Source organism: Ursus americanus, chromosome 22 (genome assembly GCF_024610735.1).
Source record: "Ursus americanus isolate L20-20 chromosome 22, mUrsAme1.1.p, whole genome shotgun sequence".
Taxonomy (NCBI): Eukaryota; Metazoa; Chordata; class Mammalia; order Carnivora; family Ursidae; genus Ursus; species Ursus americanus.
The window spans coordinates 28266753-28290088 of record NC_142148.1 but is presented as its reverse complement, the minus strand read 5'-3'; the positions used below and the strand labels follow the sequence as shown (position 1 = coordinate 28290088).

The 23336-nt window shown below is 46.5% G+C and overlaps 1 protein-coding gene across 1 annotated transcript in view; it reads right to left on the bottom strand.

Moving 5' to 3' along the window:
• TMC2 (transmembrane channel like 2) overlaps positions 1-22325 on the bottom strand; it is a 53398-nt gene extending 31073 nt beyond the window's left edge. The window contains exons 1-6 of the mRNA XM_087853918.1: positions 22150-22325; positions 19213-19365; positions 8928-9018; positions 5426-5507; positions 4973-5079; positions 2513-2611 (exon numbers count right to left, since the gene is read on the bottom strand). Of these exons, the coding sequence (XP_087710044.1) occupies positions 2513-2611; positions 4973-5079; positions 5426-5507; positions 8928-9018; positions 19213-19365; positions 22150-22175 (558 nt within the window). The 5' untranslated portion in view covers positions 22176-22325. The remainder of the gene's footprint in view (positions 1-2512; positions 2612-4972; positions 5080-5425; positions 5508-8927; positions 9019-19212; positions 19366-22149) is intronic.
• Positions 22326-23336: the final 1011 nt, after the last annotated feature.

Below are 23336 nucleotides of genomic sequence, written 5' to 3'. Positions count from 1 at the left end.
TAAAATCCATTGCACTCCCCAAAATACTGAGTAACTGAAAAGAGATAAATACTAACTTTGCAGTAGAGAATTCTGGCAGATGCTACTTAACCCAAGTGGTCACTGTCAACGTTGCCAGTCATAACACATATCGACATAATGTAACTCCAATATGCCACCCTGAGAAGGGCACATTACCTCTGCGGCAGCCTTCCCAATAATGTATGATCTCACTACAATCACGAGAGAACATCAGATAAACCCAAATTGAGGGACATTCTCCAAAACAACTGACCAGTGCTCCTTTAAAGTGTCAAGGGCACTGAAAGACAGAGAATTTTCATAGATTTGGAGGAGACAAAGGAGACAGGACAAATACGATGAGATTTTGAGTTGGGTCGTGGAATAGAAAAGGAATATTAGTGAAAACATTGGTGCAATCCAAATAAATACTACACTTTAGTTAATAATATTAACCAAGATTAATTTCTTTGTTTTGATAGTTGTTCTATGGGTATATCAGATGTTGTCAGAAAGTGAAGCTGGATGAAGGGTATATGGGAACTCTGTACAATTTTTTGGGGGGAGATCTCTGTACTATTTACTCAACTCCTCTGTAAGTCTAAAATTATCTCAAGATTTAAAGTTTTTAAAGCTTAATTGCTTGATCTTGTACTATCAAGATGTGGGATCTTTTACCCACACATAATTCTGTAAGATCACATATTGGTCAAGTGGAAAATAATGGTTCCCTGAGTTATAAAAATCTGCCAAACGTTGAGGCACTTCTTATACAATATTTAAAAAATCGTAGTTGTTAATATCTTCATTGAGCTCATCAGAAACGCATTTAGCCATTGAGAAACTGCCACTGTCATGGTGATGGATATAAGTTTTCCAAAGATTTAATTTTAGCTTGAAAAATAAAAATTTAGGGACGCCTGGCTGGCTCATTTGGTGGAGCACGTGACTCTTGATCTCTCTGGGTCATGAGTTCAAGCCCTACATTGGGTAGAGACTACTTTAAAAAAACAAAAACAAAACCAGGGGCGTCTGGCTGTCTCAGTTGGTGGGGCACACAACCCTTGGTCTTGGGGTTGTGAGTTTGAGCCCCATGCTGGGTGCAGAGATTACTTAAAAACACACACACACATTAAAAAAAAAAAAGAAAAAGAAAATTTTACCACTAGTAACAACAACAATAACAACAACAACAACAAACCAGAGGATTATTGTTGAATAAATTTGGTTTGTTTTGGGCAGATAGGATGTTTCCATAGGGGTCCTTAAGCGAAATAAAGAATAAAGGAAATCCTTAGTAGTAGTACACAGTAGTAGTATATAATACTTAGTAGTATAGAAGTGTAGTAGTTATTTGGAACACCGTTATTCCAAATGACTTGGAAAAATACTCCAACTCACTTCCACACATACCTGAGAAGTATGAACCTGACCTGAACTTGAACCTGACAATGAGCATGAAGGATGGCAGTAGCAATGACCTGTTGCCTGAACCATCACAGCCAGGCCTCCCAACCTCACGAACTCCTTGGAGCTGCAGACCAAGCCCCACCAAAGCATGGGAGTGAGGAGACTCAAAAGAAAGGAAGGGTGTTCCAGGACGTGTCCTGAGCAAAAGCAGGGGGGCACTGGTATGTGATACATTCAGAGACTTCCCCCAAACTTGATAAATATTGGAACATAAAGTATGAGGTCAGAGATAGAAATGGAGCTGGAGAGGGAGGGATCAGCCAGGTGGTGGGCAGTTCTTTCTTAAACCTGACTTAAAACACTGGATTTTATTCCATCTGTGAATGGGAAAAAATGAATCTCCAAGGTAGGGAAGCGACGGGGTCAGGTCTGCATTTCAGAAAGATCACTCTGGCAACAGAGGGAATGGAAATTTTTAGGGGCCAACTCAAAGCAGGAAGCAGAGTTAGAAGATTCTGACATGGCCCCAGTATGGTTGGGACATTATTCAAGGAAGAAGCAAGAGGGATGGAGAAAGGGGGCTGAATCAAGATAGAGTTGGTGGTTGATTAGCTGTGTGTGTGTATGTGGTGGGGGTGGGGGTGGGGGTGTGGTAGTGAAGAAGAGGGAAAAGTGTAGGATGACTTTCAGGTTTCACACTTGAATGATTGGGTGAATGGTGGTACCAATAAAGGAGATGGGAAAAAGCAATGTGGGTTTGGCTGGAAGGATGTTGAATTTGAGGAGCAGATAGGATATTCAGTTGAGGCTTGGGAACGGCTGAGCTGGCTAGAGCCCTGGAGTCTTCATGTGGGTATGGGGAAAGAAAGCCATCCTGTAGGATCACTTACGTGGATCTGGCAGAGAGAGGGGAGCAGTATGTGGCTGCAGAAAGGACCGATGAAGGGGATTGGTTGGCTAGCTCATTTTGCATAGTGGGGGATCTCATTTGAGTTAAGCACAAATTTTCCAACAACTAAATGCAATACTTCTCATTTATCCATGCAAACTTTAGGTCTTACAGTCACATAACAGAAGTGCATTGGCATGTTGGTGATGGTACCTCAAAATCCCAAAGCACAGAAAAATCCATGGCTTTCTCTTCCTCAGCCCGAGGCACTGTCTTTCTGGGAATACTCCCATAGGGCACGCCCATGAGTACCTTGTGTAGGGACAGAACAACAGGATGATGCGTGGAGAAAATACAAACACATGGAGACATGCATATAACTGGGTTAAACATTTCCCTTCTCAGAGCAGGACACACCTACTTTCTTCTTTAGATAACATTCATCACTTTCCTGGTTTTATTTTTTTTTAAAGGTTTTATTTATTTATTCATTCAACAGAAATAGAGACAGCCAGCGAGAGAGGGAACACAAGCAGGGGGAGTGGAAGAGGAAGAAGCAGGCTCACAGCAGAGGAGCCTGATGTGGGGCTCGATCCCATAACGCCGGGATCACACCCTGAGCCGAAGGCAGGCGCTTAACCGTTGTGCCACCCAGGCGCCCCACTTTCCTGGTTTTAGAACTACCACATATTCGTGGTAGAAAATGTGAAAAAGTACAGAAGAACATTAAAAAAAATTCCCTATCACTGGCGTGCCTCTGTGGCTCAGTCAGTTAAGCACCTGACTGTTGGCTTTGGCTCAGGTCGTGATCTCAGGGCCCTGATCTCAGGGTCATGAAATGGAGGCCTGAATCCAGCTTTGCACTCATCACTGAGTCTGCTTGAGATTCTCTCTCCTTCTCCCTCTGCCCCTCCTACCTGTGCTCCCTCTCTCTCTCAAATCAATAAATAATAAATAAATGTTTTAAAAAATTCCCTATCACCTCCATATCCCAAAGATAATGACTGTTAGATATTCATATATTTCCTTACGGTTGTTTCTGAGTTTTATATATATTTTAGTCTGGTTATTTAGCTTAATATTTTATGTCCAATTCTCTATGGCATATTACAAAATACGCATGTCAAAATAAAATGACTTCAAAATATTTAATCCCACGTATCTACCATAAATTTACTTAACAAATCACCTGTTGTTGGATATTAGAATATTGCTAGCTCTTCCCATGTACATCGTTCTGTTATTAATACCCTAATATATATGTCTGTATTTGCATCCTTAATTCTAAAAAAATCAGAATTGTATGAAGTTTACATACTGATTTAGGAAGGACTGACTTTTTTTTTTTTTATGATATTAAGTTTTCCCTTCCAAGAATGTATCCTCCTGGGGCGCCTGGGTGGCACAGCGGTTAAGCGCCTGCCTTTGGCTCAGGGCGTGATCCCGGCGTTCTGGGATCGAGCCCCATATCAGGCTCCTCCGCTGGGAGCCTGCTTCTTCCTCTCCCACTCCCCCTGCTTGTGTTCCCTCTCTCACTGGCTGTCTCTATCTCTGTCAAATAAATAAATAAATAAAATCTTAAAAAAAAAAAAAAGAATGTATCCTCCTGTGTATTCAGTCATATTTTGGTCCTGTGATGCTTGACGGTGTTCCTCACAGAAATCTTCTAATTTGTCAGATTTCCCTTGGAAAAGATCCCAGGCCAACACTCTGGAGACCTGGACTCTCATTCACTACAAACTTACTCTGTGACTTTGCACAAGTTGCTTATTCCTTTTTTGTGTCTCAATTACTCATCTATAGGTAGAGATGCACCTACATCTGTAATAAGATTATATCTGGGAGAATAGTGAGGAATAGTATTTAAATGCAGGGTTGTTGTTGTTTTTTTTTAAATAAATTACGATGCAATGCATTGTATCTCTCTTTTTTTTTAAGGGTAAAGAAAAAAAAAACCCTGAGATGTTAATTTTCTACTGATCTTAAAGTAAAACAAAAGCTAGAAAAATGTAGGGTCCACTTCTTAATTTAGAAACACAAATATTTTGAGCACCCCTCCTGTTTGTTTGCTGGATTGGCCTAGGGGACTGGAGGTGCCCCTCCTCACCCATGGGGCACAGGGGTCACCTGAGACCCTGGGTGGGCACAGGCTGCATGGCTGAGCAGGTGACCTCTCCGGGGAAGGACTGGCATCAGCCTTGCAGGAAGTGTGAGAAATGTGGAAAGATGCTGATGTCAGGGGCCATGCTGAGCATGGGCAAGCCCTACTGTAATCATCCCTGCTATGCCGCTGTGTTTGGGCCCACATGCGTCGGGTGGGGTGGAGCTGAGAGTCACACGTTCAAGAAAACCCAGGTCATGGAAACTATGCCCGGCTCCCCTTCCAGGCTGATTCCAGGCCGTATCCCCAGGCACCCAGGGCTCCCCTCTAGACCCCATGCCCTCAGTGAAACTGAACACTTCGAAAACAGAAAAAAAAAAAAAAAAAAAAAAAAAGAACACAAGTATTTTGGTTCCATTCTTTGCCCTGAACTATCTGGGTGATGGACTGGAGTAGAGAATTTAAAATGAATGATTCTTTGTAAAACGGAGAATATTTGATTAATATAAATGAGGATGGTGGTCATGATAAGCCTTGACACTATCTAAAGATAGAGGAAGCTCTTGTCTTACCTCTGGGATGATAACTAGACCAAATATTAAGCCAAAAAGGACGAGGTTAACTCCATACATCCACCGGAGAAAGATGAAATACGACGCCACGGAAGAACCAAAGTGACCTGGCGTAAGAAAAGATGGCGGGATTTAAATGCTGCGGAAGGAGGAAGGTAGCACGACCGAGCACTTCCTGTGTGCGAGGGATTCAGCTTCCACGTCAGTCAGTGGAACGGATATTCCAGATAAACAGCCTGAGGCTCTGTGGGGCTAACCAATCTACCGATGCTCCCGCAATTGGAAAATGAAGAAACACGATTTAAATCTTGGCCTGACTCGTTCAAAGCCTGTTCTGTTTTCTAACACCACGGGACCTATGGAATAATCTGATCAGCTGGCCAAGAACACAATCTGAGCCCTTGGAAAACTCTCTAGTAAACCAGCTAGACACAGCTACGCCCAAATACTCACTTTCAATGTCCTTGATCTTCATTTCCCAGGGTATACATTGAGTCTTGAAATTATCAAAGTCTCTCTTAAACTTGACCCACTTCTGAAATTAAACAGGCAATACACTCAGTTCATTAACATCCTGCCTGGGGCCTGGAGGGACACATTGGAGGGACATGTGGATGCTGATGTGTCAACACCAAAGTCAGGAGCAGGGTGAGAGAGAAGCCAGTGCAGCATAATGCCTTGTATCTGTCTGCAGTGCTGATAAAATTTCTCGTTTGGACAATGTATACATGAACTTAGGAATTCTGTATATACTTTTGGTTTGGGAGATCAAATTGGGTTAGCAACCTCTGATGCAACTTTTTTCTTTCTAATCTTTAAATAGACATTCAAGGGGAAAAAGAGATCTCACAACTCGAGTCCACATTTGGCAGACAGCCAAGTGCCTAAATCTGATAGGAACTTTGCTCAACGTCAGTGGTGTTGGAATTGGTAGAACCCCAACCCATGGCTTCCATTCTTCTCCTGGTGAGAACAACAGCCTGTTTTTTTGGTTGTTGTTTTTGTTTTCCTGAAAGGAGTTAGGAAAGCATTTTGTTTCTTTCCATGGTCCGTTCCCAACTCCAACACTCAGAGTTTGTACCAGTTGGAAACCTGAGTAGCTGTGTGTCTGCTGATTGGGTGAAAATTTGTCAACTCTCAAGGGGGTTGCTCTCCAACAACACCATTCTCTGGAAATACATCCATTTGGAATTAAAACAAAACAAAACAAAACAAAACAAAACACAACTCATAGAAAACAGCGGACAAAGAAGTCGTGGGGAGAAGATCCTAAGATCAGTTTCTATTACTACAAAGGTCTCCTAAGAACTTGTTCATGAAGGAAGTGAGTTTTCCCGTGTAAATTCACTAAAGGCTCAAAAGGAAAATTTATCTGAAGGGATCAGATGCGTTTCCAGACCTGCGGGCTTTGAATGGATCCTGATGGGATGATTGCTCTTCAAGGGAGGAAGCCACCTGTCAAAAAGGGTGGTGGTCACAGGTGCAATAGAGAAGAGGAGTGCGTAAGCAAAAGCCTGGTTGATAACAATGGCAAAGCTATCCTTAAAACAGGAAGGGGTGTGGAGAACAAATGGTGGGCATGGGGCACTCCAGTCCCACTGCTTTATCTACCTTCCCTCGCTCTGATTCCATGCTCAAAACTCATCTTTGGTGGCTTATTTGGCTTTCTATGTAAGTGTCTATAAGGAAAGCATTGCCCATCACCTGGGCTGTGAGTATTTTGGTTTCTACGGTAGTGATTTAGATTAATAGATTGGAATTGGGATTATGGTTTAGCTACCCATATAAAGTCATTCTACCATCAAAAAAAAAAAAAAAGGCGCTGCCGATGTGAACTCTTCACATTTTCAGTTCTCTCATGGTTATTTCTCCTTGTAAATTAATAATCCAGCACCTGGTTTTACCTATCAGTCTCAAAGCTTTATTAATATGAGTCCTCCCCCGAGAGCTGGATCCCTGTCAGGGTGCTGATAAAATCAGTACAGAATATAGACTTGCAAGGCTGAGGGCCAAGAGGGGTAACGAACATTGCCAAGGGAGGCCCCTAGGGACAGCCTGCTGCTTAGTTGTTCACTTGACAACCATCTGACAGCCCCTCGAGGCTGTGGGCATCTTGGCCTGAAAAGTGATGCCCTGGAGGTGGGGCAGAAGCCAAGAAGGCCTTAGAGAAGCTGGGCATTGAAGCTCTTATCCTTCATTGGTTTAGAGAATCAGAAAACTGGGATGGGGCGTGGCCAGGAGGAGACCCCAGCTCCCTTCCTCAGAGCCACGTGAGATGGTAGCTGCGGTCCCAGGACTGGGTTATTACACATGCGTGTTGTCTTGTTCTCCAGCTCTAGATAGAAAAAGGGTTTCAGGTAGTGGGCGAACAAGACGTGGGCAAGCTACACATTCTGTGGATGACGTCCAGATCTGAATGACTGAGACAACCAGGGAGGTCTGAGAAATAATATCGCAGAACAAGGAAAAGGGGATGTGATTCTCTGCAATTTTTGGAAAGCATTTAGGCTACATAACTGATTTTTGAGAAATGATTCAGCATTCTTTTTTTTAAAATGATTTTTTTTTAAAGATTTTATTTATTTATTCGACAGAGAGAGAGACAGCCAGCGAGAGAGGGAACACAAGCAGGGGAAGTGGGAGAGGAAGAAGCAGGCTCATAGCGGAGGAGCCTGATGTGGGGCTCGATCCCGGATCGCCAGGATCACGCCCTGAGCCGAAGGCAGACGCTTAACCGCTGTGCCACCCAGGCGCCCCTAAAATGATTTTTAAAAATTTTTATTTGAGAGAGAGAGAGACAGAGATAGCAACAGAGAGAGAGAGAGAGAGAGAGAGAGCATGAGCACGGAGGAGAGAGAGAAGCAGGCTTCCTGACACGGGGCTTGAACTCAGGACCCTGGGATCATGACCTGAGCCGAAGGCAGATGCTTAACTGACTGAGCCACCCAGATGCCCAAGAAATGTGGTTTCTAAGTAAAAGATAACAATTTGGGATTTTAAAAAGAATATAAGCGAAGCGTGGGAGGATTACAAGGTAGCTGAAAGCTCAGCAATCAAAGGAAAATAAGCATTATATGTAATAAAGCCTATCGTTGAAACAGAAGAAAATGGATTCAATAATATTGGGAATAAACCTGAGAAATTTCTGAGGATGCAAAGAGAGAAAATAAGAATTCAAAACAATGAAGGAAGGCAAACACAGACAGAGGGTTGACAGCCAACCTCTTCCTAGGGAAGAAGCTAGAACGATTTGCTAAACAGAATCATTTATCACAGGTGTATTTGAGGAGCACATTCCTCAGCTGGAGAAAAAAAAGACCTAAGCCTTCAGTTAAGTGGTAAATAGTTTCTAGATAAAATTAATGAAATGACCCACAGATAGTCGTCAGGCAAGTAATACTGAAAAAAGGAAAAAAAATAGTATTAGGAATAAAAATGACTCAAACTCAACATATACAGAAAATAATTCCAAAAATTATGGGACCACCACCTGCAACTTTTTGGTAATACATATGAAGATCTTAAAGAAATGATTGAGTTTTGGGAAAAATAGGAAATATCCAAATGGCTCCAAGAAAAAGTTAGAATTCGAATGCACCAATGAACAGGGAATACATGAAAATACATGATTTATCAAACAAGGCGTCCTGATTTGGAGCTTGGGAAATAAGATCTCGGTGCTTTAACCGCATCAGTTCTGTGAGTTTATAGTTCTTCACTGGAGAGGAAGTGAATCTCAGATACACTGAAACCCTCACGGATAAATGTAGAGAAATTGACAGGAAACGGTTTCCATTCCTGAACAAATCAGCTGCGTGGCCGGACCTCACACTGAGGATTCTGGGGGAGCTGGACAGAAACGGAGAGGCTGGACAGGTGCCTGTGATGGTCACCCGCGTTCAGAGGCGGAGCAAGCTCTCCGGAGGGTTTCGCTTGCCTCCCCTGCACCACCCACCTTAGCCACCAGCATCCTATAGGCGTAGAGTCGCTTGCCTCTCCCCTTTCCCAAGGCTCCTTCATACTTCTCCACAAATTCTTGGGCCTCCCTGGTTAGGAAAAAAAAAAGAGGGGGCTAGAGGCAGAACTTCAATTAACACCAAACCAAAAGAAATCTGAACTACGAGAGCGTGTAGGTGGCCGAAAGCCTGAGTGTTTTTATACCCCTAATTAGAATGTAAGCTCCATGAAGGCAAGGCATTTTGTCTGTTTCCTTCATTGAAGTTTCCCAAACCCTAAGAATAGTGCTTAATACCTGGTAGGCACCCCTAGGCAGAATTTGGGCCCCCATGACCTTCGCCCCCTGGTGGCACACCCATGAATGGCGAAAGGGACTTTGCAGATGTAATTAAAGTTCCAGAATTTAAAATAGGGAGATTATCCTGGAGTCTATGCAAGGGCCCAGAGTAATCACACGAGCCCCTAAACACAGAAGAAGGCAGAGAGTCAGAGAGAGAGAGACGTAGCAGAAGGGGAAGTCGGAGAAATTAGAACCAAGAGAATTCTCCACCCTCTGTTGCTTGGGCCCCTGGAGAGAAAGCCACATGGAAATGAAGGGAAAGAAGCGAATTCTGCCAAAAACCAGCGTGCTTGGAAGAAGTCCTCTAGCCCCACGTGGGAACCTCAGTCCTGCTGACACCTTGATTTTAGCCGGGTGAGACCCTGTGCGGAGAACCCAGCCACGCCACAGCTGGATTTCTGACCAGCAGCCCTGAGAGCTGGTAGACAGAGGAGGGTCATCTCGTACAGTTAAACTTGTGACCATTTGTGACAGCAGCAATAGAAACAGACATGCAAAACAGGTGAAGGGGATGAAGGGGTAAAAAATTCCAGTTATAAAATAAATAAGTCAAGGGGATGTAAAGTACAGCCTAGGGAATATAGCCAATAATATTGTAATAACGTTGTATGGTGACAGATGGTAGCTAGACTTATCGTGGTGAGCATTGCGTGATGTAGTCACACGTCAAGTCACGCTGTTGTACACCTGAAAGGAATATAATATTGTATGTCAACTATACTTCAGTAAAGAAAAGGAAAATGAATACAGCGTTCAGTAGACGTCAGTGGACGGCATGAATGTTGAATGAGGGAGTGAATATCCCGGGAAGGTTGGATGAGAAACACATGGATCCGTTTGTCTATTAAGTATTCTGGGTGCTGTGCTGGGGCTGGTGAGAGCTGGCTCCTGAGAATCCCCGTGTTAAATATTCAGGAACTTGGCCCCCCAGCTGTTAAACTGTTGGTAGCTTGAAATTGGCCACGGTGGGAGTATTTAGACCACGGAAATCAGCAAATGCTGCAAATCGAGCCCTCTGCATCCCAGCCCCTGGAGAGCCAGGTTCAGCAGCTCCCGGCTAGAGCCCCACAGATGGAGGAGGAATGAAGTCCATTTCAGGGTGGCCAGGAGGAGGCGTTGTGGAGCTGCGTGTCTGGCGGCTATTGCCACAGCCCCCACTGTTAGCCACACAATACCTATCCCACCTCCAAAGTACAAGTGCAGACAGGTGCCAAGAGTCAAAGTCACCTTCTAAGCTCAGGTTCATCTGGAAGCTGGTTTTATTCGGATGTCTCCATATTCATGAGGCTGACTGTCTAGCTGCTGCGCCCTGGGGGCCAAAAGCTGGTCTGGAGGAGATTAAGGCTCCTTAATGGGATCAGCTCCCTGTTTCCCCCCCAGGCAGGACATGTCCTGGCAGTTAGTTATCTGTGGCTACCAGCAATATAGCCATGACACACAAAAAATGTTTTCATGAAATTTGTATTTTTGTTCTTTTCCAGTATTTTACAAGTGAACAGAGGCTGATAAGCACTCGGAGTTTGTGAGTTTAAATGTGCCAGTTTGGGGGCACCTGGTGGCACCTGAGCATCCGATTGTTGGTTTGGGCTCAGGTCATGATCTCGTGGGCCATGGAATCGAGCCCCAGGTCAGGCTCTGTGCTCAGTGGGGCGTCTGCTTAGAGATTCTCTCCCTCTGCCCCTCCCCCCAGTCTCTCTATCTCTAGAATAAATAAATAAATCTTTAAATGTGCCACCTTTTAAGATTTGGGGACTTCAAGTGAGTATTCTCCAAAGTAAGAGCCAGCTCACGTTCCTGAGCCTTTGAGCCAGGCAGTGGATGCTTCTCGTCTTGATGTCCAGACTCTGTGTCTGGACCCCCAGACGGCGCTCAGGAGAACAGAGGGCTCTGCGCAGCACCGGGTGCAATCTCTGAGGACCACTCACTATGAAAAGCCCAGCTGGTTTAAGATTTTGGAGGACACAGCAAGCTTTTCTGGATACAGTGAAGATATATAAATAGTAACAACTAACTTTTTGCAGCAAACTCCTTTTTAAACCTGTCACCTATGATTCAGACTGTCCCAGTCTTCCTTACCGGAGAGTATTTGGTTTATGGAAACATTGGCTCCTGCCCTGTACTTCCCGATTGTTGCAAACCTTACTTCTAGAAGGTGCTTCTGTCCCCTCCTGGTCACCAAGTGTCCTTTGCAAAGGGAACTTCCTGCAAACTCGCCTCTCTTTTTTCCCTCAAACCAGATGGTGTGTGCGGAATGCAGTGACAAGGCAAGAGGGGAGGGATCCGTTGTTTTGAGGAAGCTTTTAGGGGTGTGGATCTCAAGGTCACTTTGGCAGGTGATGATTAACCCATTAGACCCCTCCAGCACTCCGCAGAGGAGGAAGGTGTGGAAGAAAGGGCTTTCAGGCTCAGACACCACAAACACAGACCGCACTCAGAATTCCCCCACTTTTGCCTCCTGGAGGACCCTCCTTGTGAATCAAGTGACCCAAACCACAGTTTGGAAAACACAGGTGGGGTGGCCCACGATGGCTGCTGGAGGGAAGGGGGTATATTGTGTGGCTTTTAGTGCCAGAGCCCCAGGCAGGATTCTGTGGTTCTCAGGGTGGCAGTTCGTCTAGAAATGAGGATAATGATATGAGAATCAGGTGCATGAAGTCATGTTCTGAGAGCATAGTGACTTCATGCGGCAGGCTTCCGACGAGGCGGGAGCTCCTAGGGTGGGCAGCTGGTAAGTCTCCACTAGCTCAGGGGGCTGGCGTGAGGAGCCCTCTTCTCCCCCAGGTGCCTGGACGAGGGGCTCGGTAACGTGGCTTTCCACAGTGGGAATGCTCTGAAGTTGACCCATGGCATCTCTCAGAGACATTATCTACCTTCTAAAACTTCTCCCTGGTGAAGGTGCTGAGGTTCAAAATCACACTTAATTTTGAGATGCAGAGGTAAGAACAGACACAGGGCCGCTCTGGTTGGATGGCACCCTCACAGAACGTGGCTGTCCCGTGCAGGACACTGGGAGAGAGTAGGAGGCAGCCTAAAATCTAGAAGATATGTGGAAGTGGGAAGGAAGTACTGATGGTCCAAAGGAGGTGGCTAGGGCCTGGTGGCGGCCAGAGGCTGAAGGTGGTCTGGGCCATGCTGGTTTGGGGTCTCCCTTTGTCCCCAGGCAATTTCCACTTTTAGTTGTGGAGACGAACGTCAAATAAATGCTGAGCTCACACTAACTAGAAATTCGGATCAGCCAGGTGAGGGGTCTGCTCTAGAGACCTCACTGAATCAATCCGAGGGCAGTGGAGGCTAACCAAGCATGCTGAGCTTCTACGGGTGGTAGTTTAAAATATGTCAGCAAATCATTATTTGTCCCTTTAAAATAGAGAACTGGGGGCGCCTGAGTGGCTCAGATGGTCAAGTGTCCGACTCTTGATTTCTGCTCTGGTCATGATCTCCAGCTCGTAGGACCAAGTCCCTCATCAGGCTCCTCACTCAGCATGGAGTCTGCTTGTCCTCTCCCTCTCCTCCTCCCTTGCTCTATCTCTTTCTCTCAAATAAATAAATAAATAAATAAATAAAATCTTAGATAAATAAATAAAATGGAGAACTGAATTCTCCTCCCCTTGAATGTGGGCCAGACTTAGTGACTTGTTTCCAATGAATAGAAAGTGGTAGAAGTGACAGTTTATGACTTGTGAGACTAGGACATAAAGGGTATTGTGACTTCCCCTTCGAATACACCCTCTTCTGAGGGAAGCCAGCTGCCATGTCATGAGGACATTCAAGCAGCTTATGGAGAGAAACTGAGGCCTCTTTCTAACAACCAGCACCAACTTGTCATCCATCTGAGTGAGCCACCTTGGAAGGGGATTCACCAGCCCCAGTCAAACCTTCACATGACTGCAGCCCCATCCAACATCTTGACCCGACTTTATGAGAGACTCTAAGATGGAACTGCCCAGTTAAGCTGCTCCTGAATTTCTGACCCACTGAAGATAGTAAATGTTCATTATTGTTTTAAACTACTAAGTTTTGGGGTAATTTATTACACACCCCTAGATAATACACTGTAGGACCCAAACCACTTGGTGCTGACACATTTAGGTTTGTTATTCCTTCCTCTTGGTGGATTGACACTTTGATCGTTCTTTAATGTTCGTTTCTGTCCCTGTTAATTTCCTTTACTCTGAAGTTGACTTTATTTGATATTTATGTAGCCTCTTCTATGACTTATTTTGGTTAACATTTGCATGGTATATATATTTTTTGCCATCTTTATACTCTCAACCTACATATATCATCATATTTAAAGTGAGTTTCTTATGGACTATATGCAGTTAAGTCATTTTTAAAATTACTCTGCCGGTCTGTCTTTCATTTGGTGTGTTTAGACCACTTACATTTAATGTAATTATTGATATGTTAAGATTTAAACCTACTGTTTTACTTTTTGTTTTCTCTTTATTCTTTCTGTTTTTCATTTCGTATTCCTTTTTCCTGCAGGTTACTTGAACATTTTTTAGGATTCCATTTTGGTTTATCTATGATGCTTTGTAGTGTTATCTCTTTGGTCTTTTCAGTAGTAGCTCTAAGTATTATTACATATCTCCATATAATGTAATATGTAATGTAAGATGTGTGTGTGTGTGTGTGTGTGTGTGTGTGTCCCTTATGTCCCTTTACCTTCCCATTTATAATTGTCTTAAATGTTTTCTCTACATTCATTGAGAACCACATTAGATGGTGTTATAATTTTTTCTTCAACTGTCAACATAATTTTAAATATACAAGAGGAGAAGCAAAATCTATGATGGTTTCCAATATTTTTGCTCTTACCATGTTCTTCCTTCCTGATATTCCAAGGTTCTTTGTTTTATCATTTCCTTTTTATTTAGAGAATTTAGCCATTCTTTTAGGGTTGGTCTACTGGCAACAAATTCTTTTAGGTTTCCTTCATCTGAGAATGTCTTGATTTCTTCTTTTTCTTTTTTTTTTTTTAAGATTTTATTTATTTATTTGAGACAGAGAGAGTGAGCAAGGGGAGAGGCAGAGGGACAAACAGACTCCCCACCGAGTGGGGAGGGGCTCAGTCCCAGGACCCTGAGATCATGACTTGAGCTGAAGTCAGATGCTTAACCAACTGGGCCACCCAGGCATCTGAATTTCTTTTTCTTTTAAGGATATTTTTGCTGGCTGTAGAATTCTGGACTGACAATTCTTTTATTTAGCACTTGAAAAATTGTTGCGCCACTTTCCTCTATCCTCCAGGGCTTCTAATAAGAAATCATTCTAATTGTTTTCTCCTATAGGCAATGCATTGCTTCTCTCTGACTGCTGGAAAGAAGTTTGACTATGATGTGTCTTGACATGGATTACTTTGGGTTCATCCTGTGTAGGCTTTATTTAGTTTTCTTGAGTCTGTAAGTTTTGCCAAATTTGAGAACTTTTTAGTCATTATTTCTTTGAAGACTTTTTCAGCCTCACCCTCTTTCTTCTCTTTTCTGGGACTCCTCCCCCTACCCTCACATATCCAGGGTGAGGGATGTGGAAGAAACACTAATGTTAGAGCATTTATTATAGTCCCACATGTCCCTGAGGTTCTGTTCATTTTTTTCCCCCAGACTATTTTCTCTCTATTGTTCAGATTGGGTAATTTCTCTTGTTCTACCTTCAATTTCATTGATTCTTTGCATTCTCCATTCTGCTGTTGAGCCCACTCATTCGGTTTTTTAACATTGCAGTTGTTGTATTTTTTACTTCTAAAATTTCTAGCTGTTCTTTACATCTTCTATTTCTTCTCTTAGACTTTCTATTTCTTCATTAGTTTCATGTGTTCATAATTGCTCAGTGAAGCACTTTTATGATTTTTAAAAAAATCTTTGCCAGATAATTCTAGCATCTATGTCATCTTGGCATTAGCATCTTTAGTTGTCTCTTATCATTCAGCTTGGGATCTTCCTGGTTCTTGGTATGATGAGTGGTTTTCAGTTGAAGCCTAGACACCTTGAATGTTACAAGACTCTGGATCTTGTTTAAATCTTCTGCTTTAGCAGGCGTCCTCTGACACCACTTCATTGGGTGAAAGGGATGCTGTCTGGTTACTTCCAGGTGGAAGTCCATGTACCTCACTTGGCCCCCTTTGGCATCCGAGACTGGGTAGGAACTCTTCATTACTGCTGAGCAAGGATGGGAGTTCAGGCTACCAACCAGGTTCTCCTCATATCATCCTGCCTAGGAGGGATGCCTTGTGACTGCCAGGTGGTGGTGAAAGTCCAGACTCCCCACGTGGTTTGCACAGAGAACTAAGGGAGCAGGAGGGTTTCTTACTGCCCAGTGGGGGAGGAAAGTCCCTGCTCCCTACTCAGCCTCCTCTGATACCACTCTGGTGGGGGCTTTGGGGGCACTATTATAACCTGGCAGGGGAGGAAATCTAGGCTTCCCCACTTGGATTTTGCTGCCAGGGGCAGGGATGGGGATGCTGTTCTGTTTGTGGGACTTGGCTAGAGTAGGATTGTTATTGCCTAAGAGTTTTCTGTCTCACCAGACTGTCCCTTTCCTGGTCCTTTGACTAGAGAGAGCAGATTTTTCCTGAGGTGTTTTTTTGTCTGTGTCTGTCCATGTTTCTGGGTTGCCAGCTTCTCTAATATCCAGTCTGGGAATTAAGGGCAAGAAGAAACCCCAGAACTCAGTGCCCTATCAATCCTTTGGTCCTGAGGTCCTTAAGCAGACTGTCTTCTTCTTTCCACCTTTCTGAGTCTTCTTATGTTTGCTTTACACATAATGTCCAGGGTTTTAGTTGTACTTAGTGGGAAAAATAGGCAGAAGAATGTCTACCCCATCTTTCTGGAAGTGGAATTCTTCGGATTTCTCTGAAGAAAGCAAGCGGCTTGGGTAATTTTCTAAGATATCGGGCTTCTGATAAAGCTGAGGGACACACCTGATTAATTCTATGGTTAAAGCAAACATCCCTGACTCGTGGGCCCTAGAAGCTCTTTTGCCAACATTATGGCCTATCCTGTGTAATTAATGATACCTGTTAGTAATGTCTTCTCTGATTCATCTCTGTTCCCCCTCCTCATCTCTCAAGGGTCAGCACAGTGTCTGGCACAGAAGACAGTCAAGCCTTAATAGTAGCAAGAGCTATTTATCAATTGCACACCACGTGCTGGCCACTTAATATAAATATTTTGAATTTGTCAGAAAAACTCTGCAAGATAGAAATTATTATTCCCATTTTGTAAATGAGGAATGTGAGGCTCAGAGGGCTTAAGGGAAGGAAACCATCCTGAGGGGCACTGACCAGCCAGCCAAAGCCACCTGGATGTGGCAGGAGTGTGAGCACAGTTTTGCCCCCATTCACCACTGTTGTTCTCTCTGTGTTACCGTCCCTCCTCGGTTGTCCCAATGACTATGCCCACATCAGCCTGAGTGGGCCAGAGACTGGCGTCTCCATACCATTGCTTCTGAGAAAAAGATGTAGGGGCATCTGGGTGACTCAGTCGATTAAGCTTCCGACTCTTGGTTTCGGCTCAGGTCATGATCGCAGGGTCATGAGATCGAGCGCTGGGTTGGGCTCTGTGCTCAGTACGAGTCTACTTGGGATTCTCTCTCCCTTTCCCTCTGCCTCCCCCACTCCGCTCGCTCTAAATAAATAAAGTCTTAAGAAAAAAAAAGATGCAGTCTGGGAATGCTATTTGCAATGGAAGACCTCACTGCCAGAAAAGGAAATCATAGAGGATGCGAAGGGATGCATTCTAGAATGTTTAGTAATTCTGGAGAAACGGTTACCAATGAAGACTGCAGGCACTGGAGCCAGAATCCTTGAGTTCAAACCAGTCGCTTCACTCACCTTGCAAACTGGGGGCAAATTACTTGATTGCTCTGTGTCTCAATTTGCTCATCAGCAAATGGGGGACAATAAGAATAGTCCCTGTGTCACAGGGTGGCACACATCAGCACTCAGAACAGCGTCTGGCACCCATGGAGCGCTCAGCAAGTGGAGGCAATTTATCAAAAAGGAAGAACACTAAAAGATGAATGAGATGCAGCTCTGCAGACAAGAGCATCCAGTGGAGAGAGGACACAGGCCCTTGGGGATCAGAGGGACAGTAAATAACTCAGCCTGAATGCAGGGGCATGGCAGGGGCAGACGCAGAGGCTCCCTGGCCTTAAGGACTTTGAGTCTAGGGTAAGGAGTCTTGGGAGAGGGAAGAGGGAGAAAGGCCAGTGTTGGCTGAGGAGCCCTGTCCCGGGGACGGATGCATGGGTCTGTTCGGCTTCCCAGGCTTTAGCCACTTCCCAGCCACCCCAAGAGCAGGAGCTCTGGCCTCCAGCTGGAGGAGATGTCGGACTCCTCCTCTGGGCAGCTAGACAACCCTCAGGAACTCTCCCAGTCCCTGCGACTTCCAGCCAGCTGCAGATCTCATTTCCATAAGCACCTCGATCGCTTTTTTTCCACTGTTAATAAAAGATGTGTTCAGGTGACACCTGAGTGGGGGCGAGGATCTGTCAGAGTGACAGATGGCTGGTCTGCGCCCCCCTGGCAGGAAGAAGAACCTGGCCCCGAGGGACAAAGGAGGAGAGTCTCAGAAAAAGGGGCTGAGAGGGCAGACAGCCACTGCCTAGAGCTGTCCCTGTCACCCGAACGCTAGCCACACGGGATGATTTAATTTAAATAAATTAAAATAAAACCAAAAAATCAGTGTCTTGGTCACACTCACTACTTTGCAGTGCTTACTGGCCACTGGGGTGAGCGGCCACTGTATGCGTGTGGATTTAGGGCACTTCCATCATCCCCAGAAGTTCTGTTGGTCCGCATGGGCCCGTGGGCACCAAAGGGACACGTTTCTTCCAGCAGCTGTGTAGGACACGATGTAATTTGCTGGCACAGAGACAACTTTATTTACCAGAAGCCTGTCAGCCCTGTCCCGTGTTCGTGCAGCCAGGACCTTGGCGGCGCCTCTTGGGGGCAAACAGGCCCAATGTGTCAAAATATAGCTGCCAAATTTTTCTACGTAAGCAAGGGTGAGGCATTTGACTTGAGTGGATGGGAAACTCAAGTGTGAGAGGAGCCAGGGAAAATGGCGTTATAAAGAGGGAAGGGGAGAAGGAGTGTCCCCCTCTCCCCCGGTCCTGTGGCAGAAAAGCCAAGGGGGAACTTGAAGGGAAATGGTAATGTTGGATGGTTTTTTCCTTTTTTTTCCTAAGTAGAAAACCAGAAGTTAAGCAATGTGACTCCCACCCTTATCTCCCTCAGCAGAGATGTGAGACTCATAAAATGCTTGGTGTGTTGAGCTCTCCTATGGAAGACGGAGAAAGGCTGAGCTGAAAACAGGAGGCGGGGGCTTGGGTCTGAGGAAACCCGAACAATATTCACGGAGCATCGTGGCAAGCTTGGCCCAGAGTCGGGCTCTCGGACCACAAGAGTAGCTGAGACAGACCCACTCTCTGCTCCCCACACACACGTGTGGGTGGGCTACACATGGAGCCGTTCTGGGTGCCTAAAGAACCTGAAGGGAGTTCTGAGCTTGTCGAGGTGGGGGGGTGTCCGAGAAAGCCCCCCAAGGAAGACATGTCTGTGTTGGGTTGTGAGGGAGGCACGGAGCCACTGGTCGAAGGGGCAGGGGAGTGGGACAGAAAGGATGTCAGGCCGTGGAAGGGTGGACTCTCGGCCAGAGCGCCATGATGCTCTGTCTCTCCCGCCAGACCCCGCTCGGTGCTGGCCAACCGCAGGGCCTCCGTCAACAGTCACCGCTCATGCTTGTCTTGGCTCTAACAACCCCCCACTCAGGCACTGTGCTTGTGCTGGGGAGCGAGGGGGCGAAAGCAGAGTGGGAGGGTGAGGCCCCCTTCCTGTCAAGTCCTCTTGGGGCCGAGAGGGGCAAGGGGCTCTGGGCCCATCAGAAGGACCTGAGCCTTTTGGACATCCAGAGGCCCTGGTCGACCAGCACGCGCTCACCTGAGCTCCCTGAGCTTTTTCGTCATGGGCCAGGGCTTGTTCCGCATGGTGGCAATGAGCTTCTTCCTGTCTTCTACCTGCTCCAGGATCCAGGCCAGTTCCTCCTCTGACAGAGACTCCCCTCCGGAGGCGCTGGAGGCCGAAGAGGGCGATCTGGAGGCAGAGCCAGGGCAGAAGAGAGAAGAGTGAGAAGTTGAGCAAGTGTCTGCAGGTGCTCTGTGGAATGGAGACGAGCCCACAGGCACGGCGGCTGCGGTGGTTCCCTGGCCCTCCCAGGCCTGAGCGCCCCGGCCACCCCTCAGAGGCCCACGCCTGCTCAGAAGCCCTCGGTGACTCCCACTGCCCGTCAGAAGAGGCCACCACTCTGTCCTGTAGCCCAAAACACCGGGAGAGTTGCCTCCCCCGACTCCCTTCCTCTGAGTCCTCCCCACCCACCGCATTGGAGCGCAGGGCCGCTCAACAGAAATACAACCAGAGCCACACGTTGTGATTTTAAATTTTCTAGGAAACATATTAAAGTGGCAAAAGGACATGGGCGGGTTAATTTTAATAATACAGTTCATTGAATCCAATATGTCAAAAATTGTCCTTTTAACACGTAACCAGTATAAAAAATTCTTAATGAGATATTTTATATTCTTCTTATACTGTCTTCAAAATCTGGTGCTCATCCCGCCGCCGCTGTGCGTATCGATTCAGACACTAAATTGTCCTCGAACGTATTTGATCTGTATCTGGATTTCATAAAACTTGTGGTTGAAAAGTAGATTCACACACCCAGGTTGTTTTAGACATACTTAAAAGTTTCCGGACAAACGCTTCGAGTAGCAAAATGTTGTTTCCCTTTGACATTTGCATCTGCATGGACAAAGGCAGTTTGCCTTTCATTTTTAAGAGGAAATGCACCGGCTTCAAAGTTAAAGTTGATTTCAAAGCCACAGCTGCCTGTGTGAGTTCAGGAAATTCACTAACTCTTGTGTCAACTTGGTAGTATGAACACTGAATTAAAATGAAAGGAAATGAGAAATTCAGTGCCTTGGCTGCGCGTTGGCCAAATTTCAAGGGCTCAGCGCGCAGCTGGTGGGGAGGGTACTGGACGGCCCAGGGGCAGGGACCTTCCAGCTGGAGCCCTTCTCCCCATGTGAGGGGCCTCGGCATCTCACAGACAAGACGATGTGTTCGGCTGCCACAAAATCCTAGTTCTTGTGTGTGCTCCTCGCAGCGTCCTTCACTCACAGGCACAGTGACTTTGGGCGGGAGAGCAGCCCCCCGCCCCAGGTGAGGGGTGCACAGGGAAAGGTCACACCCCGGCAGCCTTCTTAGCAAGTTCCATAAACGGAAACACCAGGATGTGGGCTTGGGTTAGAGAACAATTTACAGCAGCCCCTGTGAGTCTTCATTTCCGAGGAACTCGAAGAGGACAGAGGCGAGAGGAGGGGCCCCAACACTTCACTGCTGGGAACCTTAGGGCACAGGGGTGTCTTGCCATGCCTCAGGTGCACCCCATGATAGCTGCCTTGGTGTCTTTCCACAGGGGTTCCCGCAGTCTGGGGGTGGGGGGCATTCAGTCATTGCGTGTCCAAATGCCACCTGGGAGTCCACGAGCAGCCGAAATGCTTACCTTCTCCGAGGAGGAACCGTGATGCCCCAGCGCCCCGCCAAGAAGGCCGTTCTTTAAATCCTTTCTCAGATACGTATTGCCTTCTGCCTTGTCTTGTGATGACTGATGCCCATGTCCTACATCCCCTGCTAGACTGTCAGCCTCTGGGGAACAGGACTGAGTCTTTTCCGTCTCTCTATGCCCTGCCACGGACTCAGCTGAGAATGACCACGAATGAGCCCTTGTCTGGACCCCTTACTTTGCATCTGCCGTCCAGATACCTGCGGTCTGTTTGCAGGGGTGGGGGGCAGCCTCCCTCTAAAGTTCAGGACACTCCAGGGCCCAATCGACATGCACTCAGGTTCTCTCTAAATTGCTAAGGGCACCATGCCTTCTTTACCCCTTTAGCTGATGTCCAAGGACAGTCAGACAGTAGACAAAAGCCCTAACTAAGGCAGGGATGGCTGGCATGGATGACAGAAGAAATCAGTGGCCCTTTTGAGGAACCAGTGCCCTCTGTAAAGGTGGGGAGGTCCGGTGGAAGAGCCTAGAGGCCCATGGAAAGGAATATCATCTTCACCATAACTCCAATTCCTTCACCTATTTCAAAAGCCTCCCCAGCCATTATCAACAGGGATTCTTAAAACATCCCAAGAAGTGAGTAAAGCCAAAAAGAGAGGCCAAGAGAAGGAGATGTCCCATCAAAATATGCAGCAAAGAATGGAACTAAAATCCCGACTTGCTGATTCCATAAGCTGGCTCACTCCATGAACTCCCGTGTGCCAGTGCTAATGGGACAAAGGAAACAAAACAAATAAAACCCCCAAATCCTAGGTTTTGGGGCTGGTTGGAATCCCTGAAGGTCCTCTAGATCAATACCACATTTCACAGAAGAGGACGCAAGTCCAGATTGGGGAAATGGTATGCTTAAGTCCTACGATGACAGCGAAATCCAATCGTGTTCATTTCACTTAGTGCCTCTTCCAGAGCTGTACTGAGTCACCAGCTGAAATTCAGGAGACTTGGGATCTTGTCCCACCTGGCTGCCATGTCACCTCCCCCCTCAGTGCTTCCGCTTGCACCTGCTGGACAGGGGGCATTGGCTCTGAGAGTGCCCAGTGGTCAGTCCCCCCAGGATGACCAAGATCTCATTCCATCTCTGCCATAGACGGGGAAGGCAGGGCGGTGGACAAGGCAGGGACAAACAGAAGCAGATGAGAGCAGGGGTCACCTATACCAGGGGAGGGGACCTCCGCCCTTCATCAGGGGAGGGAGAAGGGCCAAAGGAGAAGAGGGTGCCAGTCAAAAAACACACCTGAATTAGAATCACAACATACCTGTGTTTCTTTGGCCGCTTCCACATCTCCTCCTTCCTTGGCACCTCCTTTTCCTTCTTTGGGGGAGCTCTCTGCTCCTTGAGGGAAGCCCTCCCATCTCTCTTCCTCCTCCCCTCGAAGGTCCTCTCTGCGGAGCTCCGCCCCTGCTCCCCCAGCTCCTCTCGCTGCCTCCTGCGCTCTGCTTGCTTCCTCTGGGAGGACCCCGGCCTTGGACTGCCCCTGGCCGGCTCCTTCTGGCAGGGCTGAGCTCTGCGCCTGCCCGCTGCACCCTCGGCTCTGGGAGCCTGCTTCCGTGAGGGTCTCCTCCCGGACCTGTCACCTGCAGGGACAGGAAAGGGACAGTTCTGGCCTCCCTGGCCACCACCCCAGGAAAGTGCTCCCAGCTGTGAGGAATCAGATGTTCCAGATGCTTCCTGGAGCTTGTTGGCTCCAAGGGCCACCTCTTTCGGAGACTCTGGTTTGGGATGAGGATTAATGTCACCCTCCTCTGACCAGCTGGCATTTGCACGCTCTTGCCTAAACCTCAGGTAGAAATCTAGGCACATGCCTTTCCTCTTCTTGGGTGTGTAGCTCCTTGGGGTCAGAGCTGAGTCATATCCTGACCCCCAGGGCCAGCCAAGCATGGGTCTCTGTCTGGCAAGCCTGGACCACTGGCCCAGGAAGGGCTGGGCGGGTTCCTTTCTCCAGGGGCTGTTGCCTCACATCCCCTCACCTTTGAGTGTGTGTGTGTGTGTGTGTGTGTGTGTGTGTGTGTGTGTGTTTGTAAACATGACTTTGTGGCATTGGCAAATGGCCTGGTTGAACAGAATCGACAGTATGAAATTTCCTCAACATTTTGCCCAACGTCTACACTAAGTACAACTCTTCGTATCAACATTTACGAATTGAACGCAGGGAAATTATCCTGCAGTTCTGGTATTAATAACTACCCTCTCCACCACTTACTAGCTGGGTGTCTGAGCAAGTCATTGACCTCTCTGAGTCTCAGCTCATCTCTAACATGGGGGATGTTCATCCTTACTCCATCAGCTTGTTAACGAACACAGAACAGTGACCGGCGTCTGAGAATGGATGCCATTACCCTGATACTTTTACCCAGAAATAAGATAATTTTTGCTTACAGGAAGAACACAGATTTCGAGCTAGGCTGGTTTAGCGTGAAAAGATCATTTCTATCATTTTTTTTT